At 34.0% G+C, this 23,069-nt stretch overlaps 2 protein-coding genes and 1 non-coding gene across 3 annotated transcripts; all 3 read left to right on the top strand.

Moving 5' to 3' along the window:
• Nucleotides 1–223: 223 nt before the first annotated feature.
• Nucleotides 224–9,940, top strand: LOC116012871. Its single transcript, XM_031252546.1, has 3 exons — nt 224–536; nt 4,456–5,139; nt 9,717–9,940. Exons 1-3 carry the CDS (start codon nt 224–226, stop codon nt 9,938–9,940), a joined length of 1,221 nt encoding a protein of 406 aa, XP_031108406.1.
• A 6,321-nt stretch (nt 9,941–16,261) lies between these two features.
• Nucleotides 16,262–20,149, top strand: LOC116011864. Its single transcript, XM_031251277.1, has 3 exons — nt 16,262–16,743; nt 18,972–19,212; nt 19,767–20,149. The coding sequence occupies exons 1-2, from the start codon at nt 16,492–16,494 to the stop codon at nt 19,209–19,211; spliced, it is 492 nt and encodes a 163-aa protein (XP_031107137.1). The 5' UTR covers nt 16,262–16,491; the 3' UTR covers nt 19,212; nt 19,767–20,149.
• A 626-nt stretch (nt 20,150–20,775) lies between these two features.
• Nucleotides 20,776–20,847, top strand: TRNAW-CCA. The gene has a single exon. It is a non-coding gene; the product is annotated as a tRNA-Trp (tRNA).
• The last annotated feature ends 2,222 nt before the right edge of the window (nt 20,848–23,069 follow it).

Raw genomic sequence — 23,069 nt, 5'->3', positions numbered from 1 at the left:
AACTACCTTCAAGCTCTGATCCTAGTGTCCCTGCTGACCCTCAGATGCACAATTAAGAGGTGGACTCACAGTTGCAAACCATGGGTGGAAATCTGGAAGCACCCAAGTCCCCTCCTACTAAAGGTACTTCTCAGCCTTCTGTCCTACTTCTGATTATGATCGACAGGCCGAAGAAGCTTTTATTGGCGAGGTGCGCCAATTCATGACCGATCAATCTCAGAAGATGGCTCAAATTGAACACAAACTTACTCTTGTTCGCAACGCATCACTGCCCACTGCTGGATCAAGTGAATCCCAAGCTAGTCATGAGGAACTTCTCGAACAAGTGGTGTGGGCTGAAGATGCAGCAAGACGAGCCACAAATGAGGCAGTAGAAGCTCGAGCAAAAGCTGCTGGGGCAAGAGCTGAAGTTGCAGAACTAAGAGCTGAACTTCAAGCCTTCCAGAACTCCAATGAACTTCGACAGGACGTGATCAAAGCCCTACTCGATGACCTGTCGAACCAAGTACCTGCTCAGCTTCAATCGCTTTTTGAAGGTACGTCCACTCTCCTTTCCCGTCTGGATGATGCCAACAAGGGGGAAAATCAGAGGAATCAAGGATCAAGAGGGACATCAACAAGCAAGAAAAGGGCAGCTAGTGAACCCTTAACCACTGGACCTCCTCTGAAAATTCCAAGAATATCTAGTAAGGCACTGGAGGAAGCCAAGAGGCAGGAGGATCTAAGGGTTCAGCGCACACAAGAAATGGAGAAGAGAAGAGAAGAAGACAGAGAAAGGAGAAGAAAGAGGCAAGAACAACAGACAGAAAAGGAAAGAAAAATTGAGCAAATGATGATCACCTTCAAGTTCGGAAATAGAGAGGACACTGAGCAAAGTCTTGTTCATCAGATATTCAATCTTCTGAAGTATGTTGGGAGATCTCTTCATAGCAACATGACTCCAGAAGAATGTGTCCAATGATGGAAAGATGGAGTAATTGAAGGTGAATTTGTTGGGGAGGCCTTCAGGAATTATCAATTATTTCACGTCACATACGACTACCTGAGTCTGGTAAACCCAAAAGACCCCAGCAAAACACGAGCAGCTATCAATGAGAAGAGGAAAGCGGACAAGCAGTAAGCTCTCGTTGTCATATATGCATTCTTAAATCTTTCCTATGTTGTTCTTTGTTTTCTTTTAACTTTTCTGCTAAGTTCTTCATTGCAAAACATTCCCTTGTTTTTAATACATATATATCTTTTGCTGGGGGTGTTGTGTGAGTCTTTTCTTTATGTTTTAGCAGATTAGTTTCCTTGTCAAACTTACCGTATGCGCTGAAAATAAAATCAACGTTTATTTTCTTGAAAATCAGCCATATAAGTAAGTATAGTGTTGGCATCATCAAAAAGGGGGAAATTGTTAGGAACATATTGTAATAGGTTTTGATGATACCAAATGTAATCCACAATCCCCTAAGTCTCGATAGATAGGAAATACTTGTAAGTTCGATAAGTAAACTAAGAGCGAAAATACAACCGGGTAATTGAGCTCAACTCGGGAAATATTTAAGCTTAAGGTAAACTTGTTTGAACATCTTAGAAGTTTCATGTTGTAAGCTTATAGATAGATCAGAAGAAGGCACGAGACTTTACTGGAGGAATAAGGGTCTGCGAGACATCAACTAAGTCTCGAGACATAAGCAGAGTTCGAGAGATTAGACATCAATCCAGTTCGAGACATGGGATCGAGACATCATGTTTGGTCTCGATGAACTGATACTTCTCCAAAGGACTGAATGGCAATTAACACGCATGGATGAAGTAATCTAAGTTTGGAGAAGAAGAATATCATGGAGATAAAATATTAAGGAGGTGCCGAAAGAATATTATGGAACATAGAACAGCGGGAAGTGGATGCCACGTCAGAACTCCACAACAAACGGATAGAAAGTGCACCAATCCAAGGTCGGTCTTATTCCCTAAAACGAGGATCAATGGGAATATAAAAAGAGTAACTTTTGCCAAAAGAAGTAAGTGGAGCATGGACTCAAGATAGTGGAATATGGGATATTCACTACAAGACAAAAGGTTCAAGTTACAAGACCACCACTCCATGAAACATGCTAAAAATATGCAAGTCCCATGATCGGCATGGGAGACAGATTTCAAACGGAATAATTTTCCCTCCAACGGAATTATTCCTCAACTCTCATATATAAAGACGTGAAGACACAAGTTTAAAGTGGTTCGAGAATTCTAAGCTATCATAAGAGGTGTCTAATTCATACGTTCAAAGTGCAAGTGCTTAATCTGGAATATCATCCTTGATATTCACAAGTGCGAGAAAACACATCTTAGTGTTTTGAGAGAGTTACAAAGCTTCAACTACTACACATCTAGAAGGTGACCAAAGCTGCTCTACAAGGAAGATCATTCGACGAAAGCTTTTGGTCAGATTGAAGTTTGTTACATTCAACCTGTGACAACCGGAACAACCTTGTCTTGGAGTAGGCAAGAAGAGGCGGAGTAACCTGGGAGCTGTCTTGTGAAAATCCTGAGGCTTGAGGTGGGCTTGGTGATCAAAGCTCAAGTGCTCGAGAGGTGGAGAAACAAGAAGCGGGGCGAAAAACCTGAGGCTTGAGGCGGGCTTTGTGATCAAAGCTCAAGCGCTCGATATTGTACTAAAAAAGGGAAGTTTTAGTGCAATCCTTCTAGGGAGTTTCTAGAAGAAGAGTGGACGTAGGCGGGTTGGCCGAACCACTTAAAAATCTCTCTCGCATTTACTTTCTGTTTTTATCTCTCGCTAACCTATCTCTCGTTCTGCACGGCATATAATAACACCTCTCGAACTAACTCAAACTTGTGCTAATTAAAAAGGGGATAACATTTCCGCTGCGCATAAAACTTTGTCTTCATCTTGTGAGGTGTAGAACCTAAACATCCTAAGTCCAATACACACGAGAGGTCGAAAAAGATTTGCAAAATCTTATACATGTCTATTCACCCCCCCTCTAGACTTGTATCCCATCCCTGGGACCAACACCAGGTATTACTTTGCCTCTAAGATACTTTGTTTACAATGTTGTATATACCTTCACTTTTAGGCGAGATATGTTATTTAATATTATATTTCATTCCATGTGCAGAGTTGTTGAGTGAGGAACAATAACAAAATTTTACTTTATTTACTTTATTGGAAATAGAAAGACTGATATCCCCCTTGGGGAAAAGTTTGAAAGATTTTCCAAATATGCCATTGGCGAATGAAGAATGTTACAACTTGGCAGCAAATAAGTTCATATAGAAGGAGTTATGTTACGATCGTGATGCTCAGAAGGTAGAGAATGAAGTTTTGGTTAGCCAACTTACTGAAGAACAAAGGACAATATACAATGAGGTCCTTCAAAATGTTGACAACAACACTGGGGGTTTGTTCTTTGTATATGGCTATGGTGGAACAGGAAAGACCTTTTTATAGAGAGCATTGTCTTCTTATTTAAGGTCCAAAGGAGATATAGTTCTAAATGTTGCATCAAGCAGCATTGCCTCAATTTTATTGCCGGGTGGGAGGACTGCACATTCAAGGTTTGCTATACCCATCTCTATTAATGAAGATTCAACCTGCAACATTAGTCAAGGAAGCCCTTTGGCGGAACTTATTGCTTATTGCAAATTGATTATATGGGATGAGGCTCCTATGATGCATAAGTATTGTTTTGAGGCTTTAGACAAGACAATGAGAGATTTGTTAAGATTCAAAAATGAAAACAGTTACGACATGCCGTTTGGGGGAAAAATAGTTGTTTTTGGTGGAGATTTCAGGCAAATCCTACCAGTTATTCCAAAGGGCACAAGACAAGATATAGTTGGGGCAATAATCAACTCTTCGTATTTATAGAGGTACTGCAAAGTTTCTAGGCTGACAAAAAATCTACGTCTTACCATGGTTGAAAAAATCGCTAGGCGCTCGCTAGGCGCTCGGGGAGCGCCTAGTGCCTAGGACGCCTAGCCGGGGATTAATCGGCGCCTAGGCGCTCGTGTATTTTTTTATTTTATTTTTTATCTTTAAAAAATTTGTTTAAGTGTTTTTAATTTTTTAAAGACTAATGATTATAAATTATATAATACTTTAATAGTAAATACTAAAATATTAAATATTAACCTAAAAAATAGCTAAAGTTTGTACAATTTAAGATTATTTCACTCAAAACGATGTTGTTTTGACTGAAATAACCCATTAAAAAAAAAGAACAATAGTTAATTGACCGACTAGAAGGCCTAGTCAGTGCCTAGTCGAGCAAGTCGACGCCTAGGCGGTCAGCCCCTAAGCGGCCTAGGCGGTGCTTAGGCGGCCTAGCCGGCCAGCCGCCTAGACCATCATTTAATGTGATACGCTAGGCGGTCGACCAGCGCCTAGCGCCTAGGCGGGGATTAATCGGCGCCTAAGCGGGATTTTTGTAACACTGCGTCTTACAGCAATTCAAGTAGCTGAAGAACGACAACAAACTGACCAATTTGCAAAGTGGATTGCTGATATTGGTGACGGAGTAAGTTCGGAATGCACTAATGAAGAAGATGATCTTATTATTCCTAACCACATATTGTTGCAGTATATTGATAATCCTATTGCTGCAATGGTTGAAAGCACATTTCTTAATTATGAAACTGCATGCACTGACTCTCAATTCCTACATAGCCGTGCAATTTTGGCTCCAACTTTGGATGTGGTAGATGGCATCAACGATTATATGAATGAAATGAACAATGGAGACTCCAAAACATATCTCAGTTGTGATACAGTGTGTAAAGCATATGATTCAGCAGATACGCTAGGAGATTTGCATACACCTGAGTTCCTCAATGGCTTACGGTGTTCTGGAATACCGAACCATTTTTTGACTATTAAAGTTGGATCACCTGTCATGCTTTTGAGAAATATTGATCACTCATTAGGACTCTGCAACGGTACTAGGTTAATTGTTACAAGGTTGGTTGATCACGTTTTGGAGGCTAAAATCATGTCTGGAACGCATGAAGAAACAAAAGTTCTTATTCCTAGGATGTCGTTAACACCTTCTGACACAAGATTGCCATTCAAGTTCCAAAGAAAACAGTTTCCATTGATGTTATTATATGCCATGACAATCAATAAAAGTCAAGGTCAAACACTTTCGCATGTGGGTTTGTTTTTTAGAAAGCCCGTTTTTAATCATGGCCAATTGTATGTAGAAATCTCAAGGGTCAGTAATCCTATAGGATTAAAAATTTTGATTTGTGGGGAAAATCCTCAAACTGTAACTACAACTAAAAATGTTGTTTACAAAGAAGTTTTCAATAATGTGTAATAATATTCAACTTCATTTTGTTTCTCATTATTTCATTCAATTTCTCTTCTACTAATACCTTAACACTATTTATAATATGAACTATACATCTCTTGGCCGTGCATCGCACGGGTGCAATTACTAGTAGAACTTAAATAATAATGATTGATGAGAACATGAATTACTAGTCATGTGTCACACAAGAAACACGGGCGTGCACATAATTAACACGTATTGGGCACACAAATGCCATATAATGAACTAATGCACCTAGACTAATTAAAAGACATTTGTCTAGGTACACAATGAAGGCTACAGGTGCACACAATGGTTTATTGCTGGAATACTGGGTAATTTGACCTGCAAACAACAAACACAAGACGTGCACACAACTAACACCTACTGGGTACCCCTATGCCACATAATTTACTTATGTTGACAGTCTAATTCACCTGAAAGCTATAGAGTAATATGCATACGTCACGAACCCGGCAGTGAGTATATACCATTAAAGGGCAAAAACAAACAGTTTGATATTCCAAAAATCCAATAGCTAATATCTAAACAATGTTAACAGAGGAAAGTCGAAATTGAACATGAAAATAAAAAGCATTTTGAATAAAGCTGAAAAGCATCCGAATTGAATAGAGGATAGTGCAAAATCACCCCCAAAGCTTTAGAAAACCAAGCCAACCCTGGGCTTATGAATTTGAGTCTAACACAGCAATATAAAGCTGTGTAAAGAAAACAAAAAAAAACAATTATTATTAGCATTGTTAATAATATAGAATTAAAAAAATAATAACAATAAAAATACATGGCCTAGCATTGTTAACAAAACAAACAATACCCAAAACATGAAAAAAAAATTAAAAAAAAAAAACTATTTTTACAGACCTGAAGTATGCCAAGTGCACACAATATAGAGGCAAAAGGCACACATTACTGTGTGCCCGGGCACATAGACAACCAAAAAAGTGCACAAAATTATAACAACATAAACACCACTCGTAAATATTACTAGGCAAAATTGGGAGAATTTTTCTTATAAAAACAAACTAAAAATGGTATTTCCAGTATTTTGAAAACAGAATCAGTACAACTAGCCCTACCTTGCACAACCACCACAAAAGACTCTGCAATCTACTTCGTTCGTCGACCACCACCAACATTCACCATTAATGCTACCGTCGACTGCAACGCGAACAAGGCAACGTAAAGGTCGTCGGTTTCGATGGCTGTAGTGGGAACAAAGAACAGAAACAGTTCGAAAAAGGAGAGAGAGATATTAGGGAGTGGAAAATATCACATGCAATATTAAGTGGCCGAAAAAAAATGAGTGAAACATTAAACACCCATGTACAATTCTCAAAATACCCCCACCCTCCAAGCAAAACACCCACACGCTAGTATAAAATAAATATGATAATTAAATAATTACCATTAATCTACACCATCCATTCTTACGATCTAATGCACAAGATTTGTCCTAAATGTCATCTATCATATAGGTGTCCTCATTTGAATATATATATATATATATATATATATATATGGTAGAGTTCAAGTGTGGACGCATCTTAATGTGTGAACAGTGCGGCCTCACCACTATGTATACAGATATACACCACTCAGTATTAGAAAACGCACCACACAAATATGTACCGTTAGGTACACAATACCAAAAAAACACACCACTAAGTATGCAAATATACACCACACAGTGTTTGGAAATGCACAATTAGGGGCAGGAGAGTTATGGTGCATTATTTTGAGTGTGTGGTATGTTTTATGGTGTTTTTGTGTAATTTTATTGTGGTGCGTTTTCTAACATTGAGTGGTGCATTTTATAACATTGAGTGGTGTGTCCGCAATATATATATATCTACTCAAGTGTGGACGCGTCTTAACGTGTGAATAGTGGGGACACACCACTCAATGTTATAAAATGCACCACTCAATGTTAGAAAACGCACCACTCTGAAATTACACAAAAACACCATAAAACATACCACACACCCAAAATAATGCACCATAACTCTCTTGCCCCTAATTGTGCATTTCCAAACACTGTGTGTGTTAGAAACCCCGAGTCATTGATTTGATGATACCAAACTATCCGAGGAGACCCCTAACTTTTGTGTAAGACTTTAGAATAGATTATGCTTTGTATCTTAGTCTTACAGGGTAACCGAATCCTTAGTATTTTTCTGATCTCTAAGGATTTGAGTCTCATTTACCGAAGACATGAAGACTTAAACCGAAGAGTGAACTATACGAGGAGTTGAAGCTGCGAAGTAATGAAGACTTAAAGAACCGAAGACTGGGATCTTAGGTCGAAACATGGAAGGGCCAAGCTTTTATGACCGAGCAATCAAGAGTGTGATTGACTCGAGGAGTTTAAGAGAAATGATAAGGTCAATCATTCTCTCTCACAACCAAGGCAAAGACATTCTTTGATAAGTTGTCTTATCCACTGCCTTGAGAATGGGTATAACTGAATGTCATTTTGGGTCCTATGCAACGATCCCAAAGAGCATTTAATGATTGTCACCTTTTGAGGGACAAAAGACAAATAGTCCTTGCACAAAAGTGGACAAACGGCTAGAAAGTACTGACATTCTGAAAAAGAAGAAAACACTACCCATTGGATATTACACACTGGACAATAGGTTTTGAATTTCATTTTCCCTCCAACGGATCTGAAATTTCACCTATAAATACCCTTGTCCAATCTCACTTTGACAAGGTTGAAAAAACGCGAAATATTGTCTATCAAGTGAAAAACTTTCAGTGTGATATTCATAAGCTTACAAGTGATATTCAGATCTCTTTAGAAGTTCTTGTGTGATTAAGAAGTTGATCAAGGAAGCAAAGCACAAGAATTTCAAGTTGGAGAATCATCACAATCTTTCAACCATCTCTACAAGTGAAGTAGAAAGAGGCGGAGTAAACTTGGAAGAAGTTGAAAAACCTACAACAACAAGGCTGCCGGGCTTAGTGATCAAAGGAGCTTGTTGTAACGGAATTTGTACTATAACGGGGAATATAGTGTAAACCTTCACGTGTTGTGAAGAAGAGTGGAGTAGGCTTAGTTAACAGCCGAACCACTATAAAAACCCTCTCTCTCTCTCTTTATTTATTTTACGTATTGCATTGCATATATCACTCAAACTTAATGTCTTTTACAAGAAAATCCTAAGTGCAAAGTGAAGATAAAACTTGATATATTCTTACCGCTGCGTTTATCTCTTTAGACAAAAAGTTTTCAAAAACCCCTTGTGAGTCTATTCAACCCCCCTTCTAGACTCACATCGCTACCACCGGGACCAACAGTGTGGTGTATATTTACATACCTAGTGGTGTGTTTTTTGATTATGCGTATCTAATGATGCACATTTGTGTGGTGCATTTTCTAACACTGAGTGGTGTATATCTGTATACATAGTGGTGAGGCCGCACTGACCGCACGTTAAGGAGCGGCCACACCTAATTATGACTATATATATATATATATATATATATATACATAGCCGAATTTTAAGGAGTGCAAGATGTGCAACAGCATAGGGCCTCAAAATTTTGGGGGCCCCTAGTCCAGTCCTGGCCCAATAGTTAGTATATGTATTTGTGATTATATTGGCTCAAAATTAAGTTTTCATGACTGATCTAAATTCTACTACGTATTATTCAAAAAAAAACTCTACTCCGTAATATTCACGCGAATCACTTTTTTTCAATTCGCAATTTATTTATACTTTGATAGTGTCTCACTTATTTACCAGCACAGGGCCACGCAAATTAAAAAAAAAAAAAAAACGGCCCTGTATATAGATATATAGATATAGATTATTGCTTACCGGCCATAGAACCCATCATCCTCAATGTTGAAGAGCTCATGCGGACATTTGAAGTTATAACCCAATCACATAAAGCTATGATCAATGATTCTTTAGCTCAAAAGGTTAAAATGCTAGAGCTTATAAAGAAAAATCGCGAAGAGGTATTACAGGCCTTGAGCTTCATTGCTCAAGTCAAGACTCTATTGCCCAAATCCGTGAAGAGTTGTAGAAGGTATATAGTTCATTTCTTGAAGGAAGTAGTTTTTTTATAAGGTGCGTTTGGAAAGCAAAAAATGACTTCCAAAAAATGTTTTCATCCAGAAAATATGATGAAAACATTTTCCTTTCTTGTGTTTGGCTGCACAACAGAAAATTGTGTTTGTGTGTTTGGTTAATAATCAAGAAAATGAACAGGAAAATGATCTAAGAACAAAGCAAAAAAATCACAATCGAAAAAAAATAAAATAATCACAACAAAAATATCACAATTATAACACATCATCCATTCATTAAAAAATCACAAGAAAATAACAAAAAAATACATCTAATTGACTGGTTTCACGAAAACCAGTTTCGCAGACTAGTTTCGCGGAAACCAGTCAAGACCGGCTTCACCGAAACCAGTCTACGGAACTGGTTTCCGCGAAACCAGTCCAATACTTTCCGGTGAGGCGAATTAAAGAAGCAGAAAAGAAGGAAGAAGCGGATGAAAGAGGGTACACCATGAGGAAGAGAAAGTCTCCCCAGAAAAAGAGGAAGTCATTTTCCGGAAAAAAATGCTTTGTTTTCTTTTGATCAACACTTCAATTTCCATTAACCACATTTTCCTCCCTCTTGCCAAACACTAGAAACCCGGAATATGATTTTCGAAAATCATTTCCCGGGTTTCCAAACACACCCTTAATTTATTTTTGAATAAGAAACTGATTGGCAGTTTACTTTATTTTTGGTTTGCATTTGTTTGTACAGATTATTAAAGAAGATCGATGAACGAATCAAAACGGTCATCCACTCTCTGTAGAATTTCAATTTGTTCATGTTGAATCCCTGACGACTACTATTCGCGCTTGAGATGGAGAAGAGCTTGGCACAATTTCTAGAGACATGATTGTCCTCTCCAAAGCCACCAGGGGAGCAAGCCATGCCCAAAGCCCAACCTAGGAGCCTTAAGGATAGTCTTTGAAACTATCTTAAATATCGACAGAAATTTCCTCTATTTTTGATGACTCACATCTGTATATCAGAGTTAGGATCAGAGTAGTTAGTTGTGATTCTATTAATTGCTCTACCTACTTTCTCTTTTTGCTAGGATCAGAGCTATGCTTGGGCAGCTTTGAACATGTGAAACTATAAGACTTTTTGCTCACTATTTTGATCGTGTTAATTCTAACAATTTCTATTTGTTATGTTTGGAAATGAATTTCTCACTAACTTACAAATATGATCACATAGCTATATAAAAATTCTATATATTTCAAGATTATTTTAACTTTTTAAGTCAACAATACTATTACTTCAAATGTTAAGACATTGTGGTCTAGTAGTACTAAGTGGTTTTCTTATATGGGAGGTTGTGGGTTCGACTCTTTTGTATATATACCAACTATTTAATATTACAAAAATAACCCTAAGTTTTGGTAAAGTATCTATTTTCATAGCTTATAAAATTTAAATTTAAATTTAAATTTTGTATAATTAATATAGTCTCTAATTTTTTTTTGAGTACTACTAACTCTGTTACAATGTAGTATCTGTTCATAGCTACTTTCTCAACCCATTGAAGCACAAAGAGTCAATGTGTAGTACATTTGGTTTATGTATACATTTAGATAAATTTATAGAGAAGAATTTACATAATTAATTTGATTTATTCCTTAAGTGTATTTCATATATATTATAATTCCAATAATATTAATAATAACTATTTTTTTTAAAACGATGCACCTTTTAATTTTTGTATTAGTAAAATTAAATTCTAATTGATGGATTTATAATTAAAATAATCCAATTTAAAAATTAACAAAATTAGCATTTTAATTTTGTATGATTAATATAGTGCATAAATATAAGTATGTATTTTAAAAAATTTCTAAATAGTTATGAACACACGTTTAGTTAATTTTATAATTTCATTTCCTGAAAGATATTTCATATTTTATTACTTATAATTAAGGAAATGGATTTACAAATTAAAATAATTTAATTTTCAAATTTGTATGGATTAATATTGTCTCTAACTATATTACGTATTTAAACATATTTCTAAATTTTTACTTAAAGAGTATGAGTTTAGACAATTTTAAAATAAATTTTCTTAATGAGTAAGTATCGTAGCAAAATTTTTTTTTTGGTGAACTTGGCCCGTGAACAACGGGAAAACGTGTTACCACACTCTTATGGAACTAACAATAATTATGTTATTAACTTAAATAAATTTATTTTGAGCTCGTAATATTTAAATAATCCATACTATAATTAGATTTGAAAAATTTTATAATTTATCATATTTTATAAAATTTGTTTACACCATTTGTAGTACAAATTTTGTAAACGAATGCAATAATATTTAAAATTGTCATTCGTCGAATGCTGAAATCATAATAATTATATATTTTACCTTTCACATTTTTAAACTTTGAAAATCAACATCACATGGATAAATTTATATATTGTAGTAATAATTTTGAGACTATTTTTAAAAGTTAGATGAAGTTAAAAAAAAAAAAAAAGGACAAAAAAATTGACATGTAACAATGGTTTAATAGGTATGTATTATAGTTAAATGCAATCATTAGCATTTAAAAGTATAACAAAAAATGTATGCACTTTTATTACAATTTCGATAGTATGTACATCAAAGATAATTGCAAGTTTTTTTATGTTGTTAATCAAATGTAACTGCATCCAAGAAACATTAGAAAATTAATAACATAACATATAAAAATATTTTAATAAAATATTAATGTGCACAACGATCTTTAGTCTTTTTTTTTGTGCTTCGAAAGAACTCCATAGGGAGACTATCTCACTCTTTGGACATAAGCATCCTAACAGCATGAAGAAGATCCAGCAAAGCCCTTGACGAAAATAAATAAAATGATATTATAAAAATGATAAATAAATAAATACATAAAGCTAAGAAATGAATAACTACCATTATTTGTAAAATTATTATAGCTAATTGTAAAGTGATACCAAATTAACAATGATTTAAGTTTAGTAATGTCAAATTATATTTTGAGCATAAATCATTACCCTTGTTTTGAGTCTAAATCAATAAAAATATGAATCACATACCTCAATTTAAGTATAGAATTGATATATATATATATATATATATATATATATATATATATATGAATAAAATAAAATAAGATTGCCAAAAATTTTATTTAGTCTACCTTAAAAGTTGATAATTCATTATTTTTGTAATTATTACTATAAATTAAAATAACATATAAAGCATTATATTATTATTTAATGATTTAAAAAATATTGTAATTTCAAATTTTAAAATAGAAGTATTTTCTTAGGATGGGCAGAAAAACGACACTTCTGTTTATATATATTATGAAGGAAAATAATATAGCAAAAGCAATGAAATTATATCAATTTATTTTGATTTTATTTTGTAACAAAATTTCATTTTATGCAGAGAAGTATTTCAACTATTATACTTTAAATATAGAATTAAAAATATATATCTAAATTAAATCAAATGAAATTATTTCAATTTTAATTTTTTAATTGAAACTCAAAAAAAATAAAAAAAAATAAAATTAAAAATATCTATAATATTAAAATATTAAATTAAATAGAATATTTCAATTATATGTAAAAAAATAAATTTTGTAAATTTGGTAGAATTGTGTATACCAAATTTAAAAAATAACCATTTTATGCAATATTAATTTGATTCTACATATCAAAATTAAAAAGAACCATTGTATGCAATATTTAAATATAATATTTAAGGTTGAAGCTAAGGTTGAATGAGCCACATATAATTCAAATTATATGTAATGACTTTCCATGCAAATTAATGTATACAAATTTATTAAGGTTATGAGTTATATATGCAAATTATATGTAATGATTCTATATAGCAAATTTATTTACATATAATCAGTTATGAGTTATGTATACAAATTTAACACATTATTTTCTGTGCAATTAATGTTAAAGGTTTAATCAGTACTGACTTTATTTAGTAAGCTTTATATATATACATGTACCAAATTTAAGTTATTCACTTAAATATGATTTAATTTTGTTAAGTATTGTAATCTTAATAACAATTCAATATTGATAGTAATATTTATTAATAAGACTATTACAATTTATTTTGTGATATTAATATTTATTAATAAAACCATTACAATTTATTTTGGATTACAAAAATTATTCCAACACGGGTGACATGTTTACTATTTTAAATTAACACTCAAATAGCGTCTTTAAAAAAAAAAACAATATAATACCACAATTAGCTTATTGTAGTTATTTTAGAACTTCATTTTTTTAGTTTTTATTTTTTCATTGCAAATAAGCTTTAGTCATTACAAACTTTCTTTAACTTGATAACAATTAGCGGGAAAAATTAAACATATTTTGTTTTTTTCTATTTGAAAACACAAAGTTCTAATTTCTTTTATGACAACATATATGATATATAATTTTATAATCTTATAACAAATAAAGTTTTAAATGAGCAGGAAAATGACATTTTTGTTTTAATATATATAGATGAGAAGATGACAATTTCTTTTCTTATTTTTTTTATTTTTATTTTAATATCTTGTATCTCTTATTGTTATGAAAGTATTTGTGCTTAATATATTGCTCAGTAATAATTAGAATTTGACTTGTATTTATTTGTGTATTTTGTATACATGCATTTATTATATATTCTATCATTTTCATTATGATCATGTATTTTTTATATTATGGTCATCATTACAATGTATATATATAAATAAGTAATGACTTTATTTGGTAAGCTTCTTTATATATATAACGAATTTAAGGTATTCACTTAAATATTATTTAATTTTGTTAAATATTGTAATCTTATGTTGACTAATTTCAAATATTAAATTAAATTTTTTGTCTAAATGAGCTGGAAAATGACTATTTTCATTGCAAAGAAATAATTCATTTCGTAAAATTCTATTCATTATGATAAATATTGAACCAAATAACAGAAACCATCTGATAGACCCCTAGCCTTTAAGCTCGCGACATGCAAATTATTGTGTGGACCATGAATATAAGGTACATTTTTATCATACTAAAAGTACATTATTTTTGTATTGAAGGTACATTATTTCATAGTATATATAAAATAATGTACCTTCAGTACTTAAATAATGTACTCTAAAATAATGTACTTTTAGTATATTAAAAATATACTTTTTATTTATGGTCCACATAGCTGTGTGAACCATGGTCCATGCAATAATGATTGCTCGCGATGCTTGGCTTATGGGCAGAGGGCCAGCCTCTAGCCCGGCGCATGCTCGCCACAGGACCGGCACATGTCCCATGACACCCTATAAATACTGCATTTAATGGCAAGGGGAGGACTTTTTTGGTTGTTTGCTCTTAAATATGCATCTAGCTCGGAAACCTCTAACTCAGTGTTAAATTGACAGTGCTATACTAAGGATATAAAGCTATTGCATCCGACTTATAATCAATATACATGCTTTTGCCGTATTAAGCTACGTTGCATTCTACGTCACCGCGTATTTACGTTATCAACACTTAGTTGACGTTTGGTTCAAAGAATAAAAATAGAAGGGATAGAATATAATTTCAACAAGAATCGAATAAGAAATGAATAGAATATATACTATTTACTGTTTGGTTTACAAGGGGAATAAGCATGGGATTATAGGAGGAATCATACTCTTGTGTTTGGTCGGACCATGGAATGGAAAGGAATATCAATTAAATAATCAAAATACTCATTCAAAATAAGACACATACAAATATATACATACTCAGCATACAAATTTTAAAAACAAAAACGTAATAAAAATTATTGTATTTTTTCAAAAGTAATTCTAAATAAAAAAGAGATATAAGAATAAAAGACTACATTGTATACAAACTAGATTTATCCAATTCGTGTACTAGACACACGGACGTATGGAACTGGAAAAAAGAAAAAGAAGAGAAAAATAGAAAATATACATATACATGCACATAATATGAAATTGAAAGAAAAACAAAACAAAACAAACAAAGAAAAAACATAGAAATATATTGTACCTTAGCGGTGATGAGAAGTCGACATATTAATTGTAGGAGTTTGAAGAAATTTAGAAATATATATATAGATTTTATGAATGGTTTATAAGGGTATTTTTGAAATAATAAAAATAGTTATTTATAATGGACTTAAAATAGTTAATACTAAGGGGCATTGGAAATGACTATTCTCATTGTAAAAAAATAATTTATTTTGCAAAATTCTATTTATTATTGTAAAAATTGAACCAAATAACAGAATAAATATATTTCACGAAATGACGGTTCATTTTCAATATATTCCACCAAACGAACACCATGATACTGACTTAATATATATATATATATTTTTATATCAACTGGAAGAAGATACCCACACTATACATTACATGCCTATTAAAGGCATTGCGCCAAATCGGAAATACTTAGGGTGTGTTTGGTTGATGGGTTTTGGTATAAGGAATGGGTATGAAAGTGATTGTTTGTGTTTGGTTGATAGGTTTTGTAAATGCTACTATGGGTTTGGAATACCCCATTAATGACAAAATCTATACCCTTATTAAATAAGGGTTTCATCTCACTTCCTTCTTTTTTCCTCAACTATTAATAATCATTCTCATTCCACCCAATTATCAAACATGTTAAATATTTTCACCAAAACTCATTACCATTACCAAGTATTTGATATCCATTCCGATTCCGATTCCCATGTGCGAACCAAACGCACCCTTAATTCTACCCTATGAACTAATGCACCTATTCTTAATCCTATAGACCTAAACAAACAAAGAAATGTATAATGTTAGGGGCGTGGGGGCTGGCGGGACGAGAGATTTCCAATAAAATGGAAAAGTAGTGCGTGGGTTGTGCGGTTGAAAAATGCGCGTGGGGCTCTAAGTCCTGTGCATTCGATACTTGCCTTCTCCGTCTCACCGAAAATCACTGCACAACGACAAGTCTTTCCAAGTCACCGCTCCTATTTTCAGCTATCCCAATCCCACCCACCCACCGGGGACCGGGGCCGGCCATCGCATCATCATAATTGTTTTAGATAATAAAGATTTGATATTGAAAGAAGGAATCTTTAAAAGATGTATGAATTTGGGGAGGGGTTGATAATCGAGAGCTACAAGGTTCCATGGCTGATTTGGATTCAGCTGCTTGTAATGATACTTATTGTGCTTCTCCTCTTCTTTGGCTTCAGCCTTTTCACATTGGATCTTCCCGACAACTCCTCTCCCAACTCCTCCGCCGCTGGCCCCTCCTCTTCTGGCGGCGCCGCCGGACAGACCCATGGCAAAGGCCCACTACCCGTCACTAGCTCTTCACGCCACACCAACCAGGTCAGAAAAATTTAGTCTTTTTTAAAAATTTTAGAAAGAAACTTTAATTGTTATTTAGTGAAAATTTATGTTGATTGTTTGTTTTACTTCATGATTCTTCACACCCATTGTTGACATGTTAGATTTTCTTTGCTTTAAAATATTATTCTTTGTGAATGTTAGTAGTTCTATTTACTAGAGAAATGATATGGGAAAATAGCTTTGTGAAATGTGAATTATGAGCAGGAAATAGGTTTAACTTTTGGGATGTTTCAGTGTTTAACATCTCCCACTCGATGATAAGTTATTACTGTATTTGACAAAATAGGTTGATTAATAATGTATATACTTTGTCTGCTTGCCAGCTCAAGTAGACTGTTGCCTTAGAAAGTTACATAAAAAGACGCAGTCTTGGAGGCATATAGTTTTCGGTTTGAATGTTTTTCAATACTATTAGCTTGAACCTCCTAAGAAAAATAGCAGAAATTATAGTTTGCAACTTTCTGGCTTTGGCAATTTCACGAAGTTCAATGCTATTTCATAGCTTGAACCTCTGAAGAATTGCCGATTCACTTGATTCCATCATAGATTCATAGAATACACAGTGAAATGGGCATTCTAGTTTTGAGTTAGAAAGCTGAACCTTAGCATAATTTGAACTGCATCTGTATATAATGTTAAGGCTATGTTATGTAATTGTTCAGTAATTTCAGATTTTCAGTAGTTTATGTGTATAAATGTATGCAAATATTGTCATGCATCAATTTATGTTAAACCTTTGGTTTTATATTAATCTTATCATGTTTGTATTGGTTGATTTGCTATCAGCACATGAGAGCCTGTTATAGAAACTGAGCATTTACAACCCAACATAACTTCAAATCTAGGAATAAGGGTCAAATTAGCCACTGAATTACACGAAAATGCAATTGGCCCATCCAACTAAAAAAATGCCATTCACTCCCTAAACAAGCCAAATTCCTGCAATTAGACCAAAAGTGACCAGTACTCTAGGTCAATTGCCAACATTTTAAAAAATCATTTTTTAAATTCATTTAACAGTATAATTAGTTGAGAGCAATCAGAGCATCCCATCTTTGTATGCAAAGTGATCTGGATAAGTTGAAAACTGAAATATTTTAATTATGATCTGTAATATAAGATATCCAACTTTCATCACATTATGGTTTGAAAAATCTTTAATGTTTTGCTAAGACTTCTCCATCTCTGATAATTGATTTTCATTTCACAGTTTTGCATAGAAGGGATGTGTTCTATCTGTGTGTTAAAAATATATCTGTTAAACCTTTCTTTGCTGATATATATATTTGTCTTTAATTGGCTTATTAAATTTCTTTTTATTTTTAATTTGTTTTGTTTCTTCAAGTCCTTATGTTTGCATTTTGGGTGAGTAAGACTATAAGAGCACTTTGAAATCAGAGTCCTCGGGTTCATTGTTGTTAAGGTAGACTTTCAAGGCGAGCTGCCACCGACCGCCTAGTCGCCTAGGCAATGAGGATATATATATATATATATATATATATATATATATATATATATATCAATTCATAATTTAGCATTTTGAGCATATAAACATATTCTCAAATCTCAACAATAAGTACTAAATTATGCAATAATTTAGCATTTCCAGCATGGGTCTTTAGATTTAGCTTTCCTTTTAGGATCCATTGATGGATCATAATTGGGGTTATTTTCATTATCAGCCATAACCTGTCATATAACAAAGTACACAACCACTAAGGTGAGGCTGGGAGGGGGGTGGGGGAGTCAGTGTCTCAGGCTCTCAACTACATATTAGTAGGGGTTTTTTTAAAGGCGAGGTGAGCTTGTTAGGCGACCGGATGCCTAGGTGACACCTTAACAACAATGCAAGTCTGGTTACATATGACTGTTGTGAAAATATAAAACACAAGAATCTTTTTTCTTATTGACAACCAATTCCAAATTTTCAGCACATACTGACTTAATGTGTCATTTTCCGCTTTGCTGTCTTTAGGAAAAGAAACTTCTCATTACTTTCTTTTTGAATTGCAATGATGAGGAGAAGCTTCTTTTTTTACTAAAGTCGGTACATTTGAGAGTTATATTGCTTTAAGAAAAGAAGGAAGAAACTGTTAGATTCGTTGTTCAACTGTTTTCTTCTTTTCATTTAAGATCCAAGAATGAGCTGAATTTTGTGAATATTAAGTTTTCCAATTGGAAAAGTATGAAAAAGGGTTGGATTGTAGGGGCAAGATCAGAAGCACAGTACTGAGGGCGGTGTAGAAACAAGTACAAGCAGAGGCATCAGAATCGGAGAAGAAAGGGACGGATCTTCAGTAAAGGACGCGACCCATTTCAGGCTTTTTGAACGTCCACAGCACCCTTGCCACTATCTTGGACTAGCCAAGCAAGCTTTCCTTAAGTGCTTGGGCTTGGATTCCTCTTCTGACCGTCCTGACTGTAGAAAACATGAGAAAGAAGACTAATGTATGCCTCCCTTCTCTCTCTCATACACATGCATGCTTGAGGGCGCATTCATATAAACATATATGTACTCGCTCGCACATTGTAGCATCACTTGCACACCAAAGTGCAAATTCACTGTTAGGGTCAAGCGCTTACCACTACGCTAAAAATCTATAGCTCACAGTGAAGGCGCAACTTTATTTCCTTATACCACCACAATTTCAATAGGTAGGGTCCTGAATTTGGCCCTTCATCAGCCTCCACCTAACAATCCCCCTAGCCACCAATTGTTGGATTTGGCGTTTCACCGGCTTCCGCCCAACAATCTTCCTAGCCACCAATTGCTGGACTTGGCCCTTTACCGATCTCTACCCAACAATCCCCCTAGTCACCAATTGTTGGACTTGGCCCTTTACCAGCCTCCGCCCAACAATACAATTGCTGGACTTGGCCCTTTACCAGCCTCCACCCAACAGTCACAAACTTGCCACTTCGAGCGCTTTAATGGTGCTCTGTGAAATCATAATTGATCTTTGAACTCCAGGTTTCACTCGACTTGTTTGAATGTTGTGCAGGAAAGGGATGTTAATTCGGCAAGGCAAAAATTGCGAAAATGCAAAAAGCAGAGGGAGGGTCCTCTATAGCAGAAGGAAGTAGTGGGCGAGTGAAATATTTTTGGCCATAGATGAAGTATGTATAATGCTGTGATACAAGATTGGCAACAGATATTCGGTTTATGCTTAATTTAACCCATGACAACCTTGAAGATGAATGAATGCTAACCCTTTATGTACCATGAATCTGAACACTGTTTAGTTATAACTGTAAGTTTACATTACTTAGCAGCCATTGTATTATTATTATTATTATTATCATTATTATATAGATAGTATGTTGTGTCTAACTACTTGGCCGATTATTAGCCAGTTCAAATTGCATTATTATATGGTTTCACTAATGGTAGAAAAGATCATTTGATGCTGCCTTTCTTCTTTTAATACTCTTAGATTGGTAGTGTTTGGTAGGATGGTATTGCAGTTCCATTCATACCAAATTTCATGGAATGTACAATTTCATTATTTGTTTGGAAGGAACGAAATTGCAATTCCTAGGTCTCGGGGAATTGCAATTTCGAAGTAATTTATGATTTTGTCATTATTATTATTATTATTATTATTATTATTATTATTATATAAGAAAATTTGAGTTTTTATTTATTTCTTCCCTTTCAATTTTGCACAATTTTATTCATACTTACCAAACAATGAAATTTGAATTTCACATTATTCTTTTCTCACAAAATCACATGCATTTTTTTTTTTGCATTTTATTTTATCATCTAAGACTTCGCTCCTAACTTGGATATCCAGGAGGGATGCTTAATGTAATAAAAATATGCAGAGAGAATAATATTATATTCAAAATTAAATGTATCAATATCAAACTTTAATTTGAAAATTGGAGAATTTTTAATATGATTTTAGTGGAATAACTCTTACGTACTCAGTGACGACCGTGAGGCAAAAGCAAACAAACGAAAGAGCATATGTACATATAAATGTATAGTCCAGAGTTTCTCAAACCGGATCCGTGGCGCAATGGTAGCGCGTCTGACTCCAGATCAGAAGGTTGCGTGTTCGATTCACGTCGGGTTCAATCCCCCGATCAAATTCCGGTGTCAACTTTTTCCCTTTCTCTTTTAAATAATGTTTTCCAACCTAAGCTTTCTTAGTTAAAATTTATTTGTTTTTTAAACGAAGCAAATTAGTCCAAATTAAGAGTTTGTTAGTTCAAACATTCGATTTAAATAATGTTTTCAACCTAAGCTTTCTTAGTTGAAATTTATTTGTTTTTTAAACGAAGCAAATTAGTCCAAATGAAAGAGTTTGTTAGTTCAAATTTGGAATCAAAATGGTAATGAAAATCAAATACTTGGTAATGATAATGAGTTTAAGTAAAAAAAATATTTTCCTCACCTAAGCGTTCTTAGCTTAAATTTATTTATTTTTAGATGAAGCAAATTAGTCCAAACTAAGGGTTCATTTAGGGTGTGTTTGGAAACCTAAAAAATGATTTCCGAAAATTATTTTCTAGGTTTTCAGTATTTGGATACGCTTGGAAAATCCAGTCAACGGAAAATGTTTTCCGTTGACTGGAGAAAACCACCCCATTTTGGCGGAAAATGACTTTCCAAAAGAATAAAATTCGAAAGTCATTTTCCACCGCACAAGTGAGTAAGACAGACAACACTGAGCACTGACTCCACCCATCACCCACAACCCAATGTTTCCGCAGGAAACCAGAGGGCGGGACTTTTTTTTCTTATTAATATTATTATAAATATTTTAATATTCTAAATAAAATAATTAAAATATATAATTATACAATTCTACTCATTTTTTAGAAAAAGAACCAAACACACAAAGACAAATTTTCAAAATGCAACCAAATATTGTTATCGGAAGTCATTTTCCTGCTTTCCAAACGGACCCTTAGTTCAAACATTATAATCAGAATGATAATGGAAATCAAATACTTGAAAATGGTAATGAATTTAAATAGAAAGAGTCTCTTTGTTTGATAATAAATAGGATTATAGGAATTGGAATCAAAATAAATAAATAAATAATTAATTAAAATGTGAGTTAATAACCAAAATGGTCCCTCGACTATGCCGTAATTACCAATTTGGTCCTCGACTATCATTCTTACCCAATTAAGTCCTCAACTTTGCAATGTTTACCTATTCTAGTCCTCCATGAATTTTCCTGTTTGTTGACTGTCAAAATTGGGGACAAAACTGTAAATCTACCAGCTTTCTCCCCCCTTCCTCATTTAGCAGCGCCATGCCGCCAAATCATGATGTAGCAATAATCTATGGCTTTCGTATGAATATACCGTGACTGTGTATAGCTCTTCGGTGACCTTAGGCTCACTTTGGGCGATGTCCATAACATGTTTGCATGTTGGGGAAGTCCCTTCACTACCTAGGTGGCCTTTGTTTTCTCATGAAATTGCATAATCAATTTTTTACGTTCTGTGCAAGTGTGTGTGATGGAATCAAGATGCTTTCAATTATTCTTCCTTCTAATGATCAGGTGTACCGGTACTTGCTTAAATGTTATGATTTCACTCGATTAGAACTAGTATTAGCATGAAAGGAAAATCTGAAAACCAAATAAATAGTCTTCCAATCCTTCCTGTCTTAGTCAAAATGTTGTTAAAACTCAATTATTCACCTTTAATTTGTAATTTGCTAGGGTAGAGAGCAATGTTGAAAAAAGCGCTAGGCGCCGCCTAGGCGCCCGATTAGTTATTTATTTTTTTTTTTTATTCCTTTCTCCCATGAGGCATTAAGGCTGATGACATATGTATGAACATTAACCAGGCATTAATTTTTTTTGTCTCCATTCTCCTATAGTACTATTCCCACAATCCCACGGTCCCACCATAATCTTCCCACAATCCCACCATATCTTCTCCATTGAGGTCACCAACTCATCATCTTCATTCTGCCAATCGTAGAGTCCTCACCGACCATCTGCTCATTCAATCTGTCTGCGTCCTCCCTCCTCACCAGAGCCGTTCGTTCAGATCTTCGAGTTCTTCTCCGGAGACATCACCACTGGACACCAGCGCCGTTCGTTCAAATCTTGGTCTTCCAGATCTGCCCAGTAGACATGCAGATCTTCAACTATTTGCTTTCACCGTTAGCAGACAAGCAAAGACAGCCAGATGGCCCAAATAACGTTTATTTTCTGTCGACACTCTCCGTCTTCGTTCTCAGTTCTCACCATCCATCGAATTCTTCTCTGTCTGTGTCTCCGTTCGCGGAAAAAAAAAAAAAAAAAAAAAAAAAAAAAAAAAAAAAAAAAAAA

The sequence above is a fragment of the Ipomoea triloba genome, chromosome 3, assembly GCF_003576645.1.
Source record: "Ipomoea triloba cultivar NCNSP0323 chromosome 3, ASM357664v1".
In the NCBI taxonomy this organism is placed as follows: Eukaryota; Viridiplantae; Streptophyta; class Magnoliopsida; order Solanales; family Convolvulaceae; genus Ipomoea; species Ipomoea triloba.
This window is presented reverse-complemented; position numbering and strand designations above follow the sequence as displayed.

What these genes read in the sequence shown, in the direction of transcription:
- LOC116012871 (XM_031252546.1), top strand. Translation starts at nt 224, where the DNA reads ATGGCTCAAATTGAACACAAACTTACTCTTGTTCGCAACGCATCACTG. An exon ending in GCTTCAATCGCTTTTTGAAG is followed by an intron (nt 537 to 4,455) that starts GTACGTCCACTC and finishes TGCGTCTTACAG; the next exon opens with CAATTCAAGTAGCTGAAGAA. An exon ending in GACAATCAATAAAAGTCAAG is followed by an intron (nt 5,140 to 9,716) that starts GTCAAACACTTT and finishes CACGAAAACCAG; the next exon opens with TTTCGCAGACTAGTTTCGCG.
- LOC116011864 (XM_031251277.1), top strand. Translation starts at nt 16,492, where the DNA reads ATGTATGAATTTGGGGAGGGGTTGATAATCGAGAGCTACAAGGTTCCA. An exon ending in CTTCACGCCACACCAACCAG is followed by an intron (nt 16,744 to 18,971) that starts GTCAGAAAAATT and finishes GTTGGATTGTAG; the next exon opens with GGGCAAGATCAGAAGCACAG.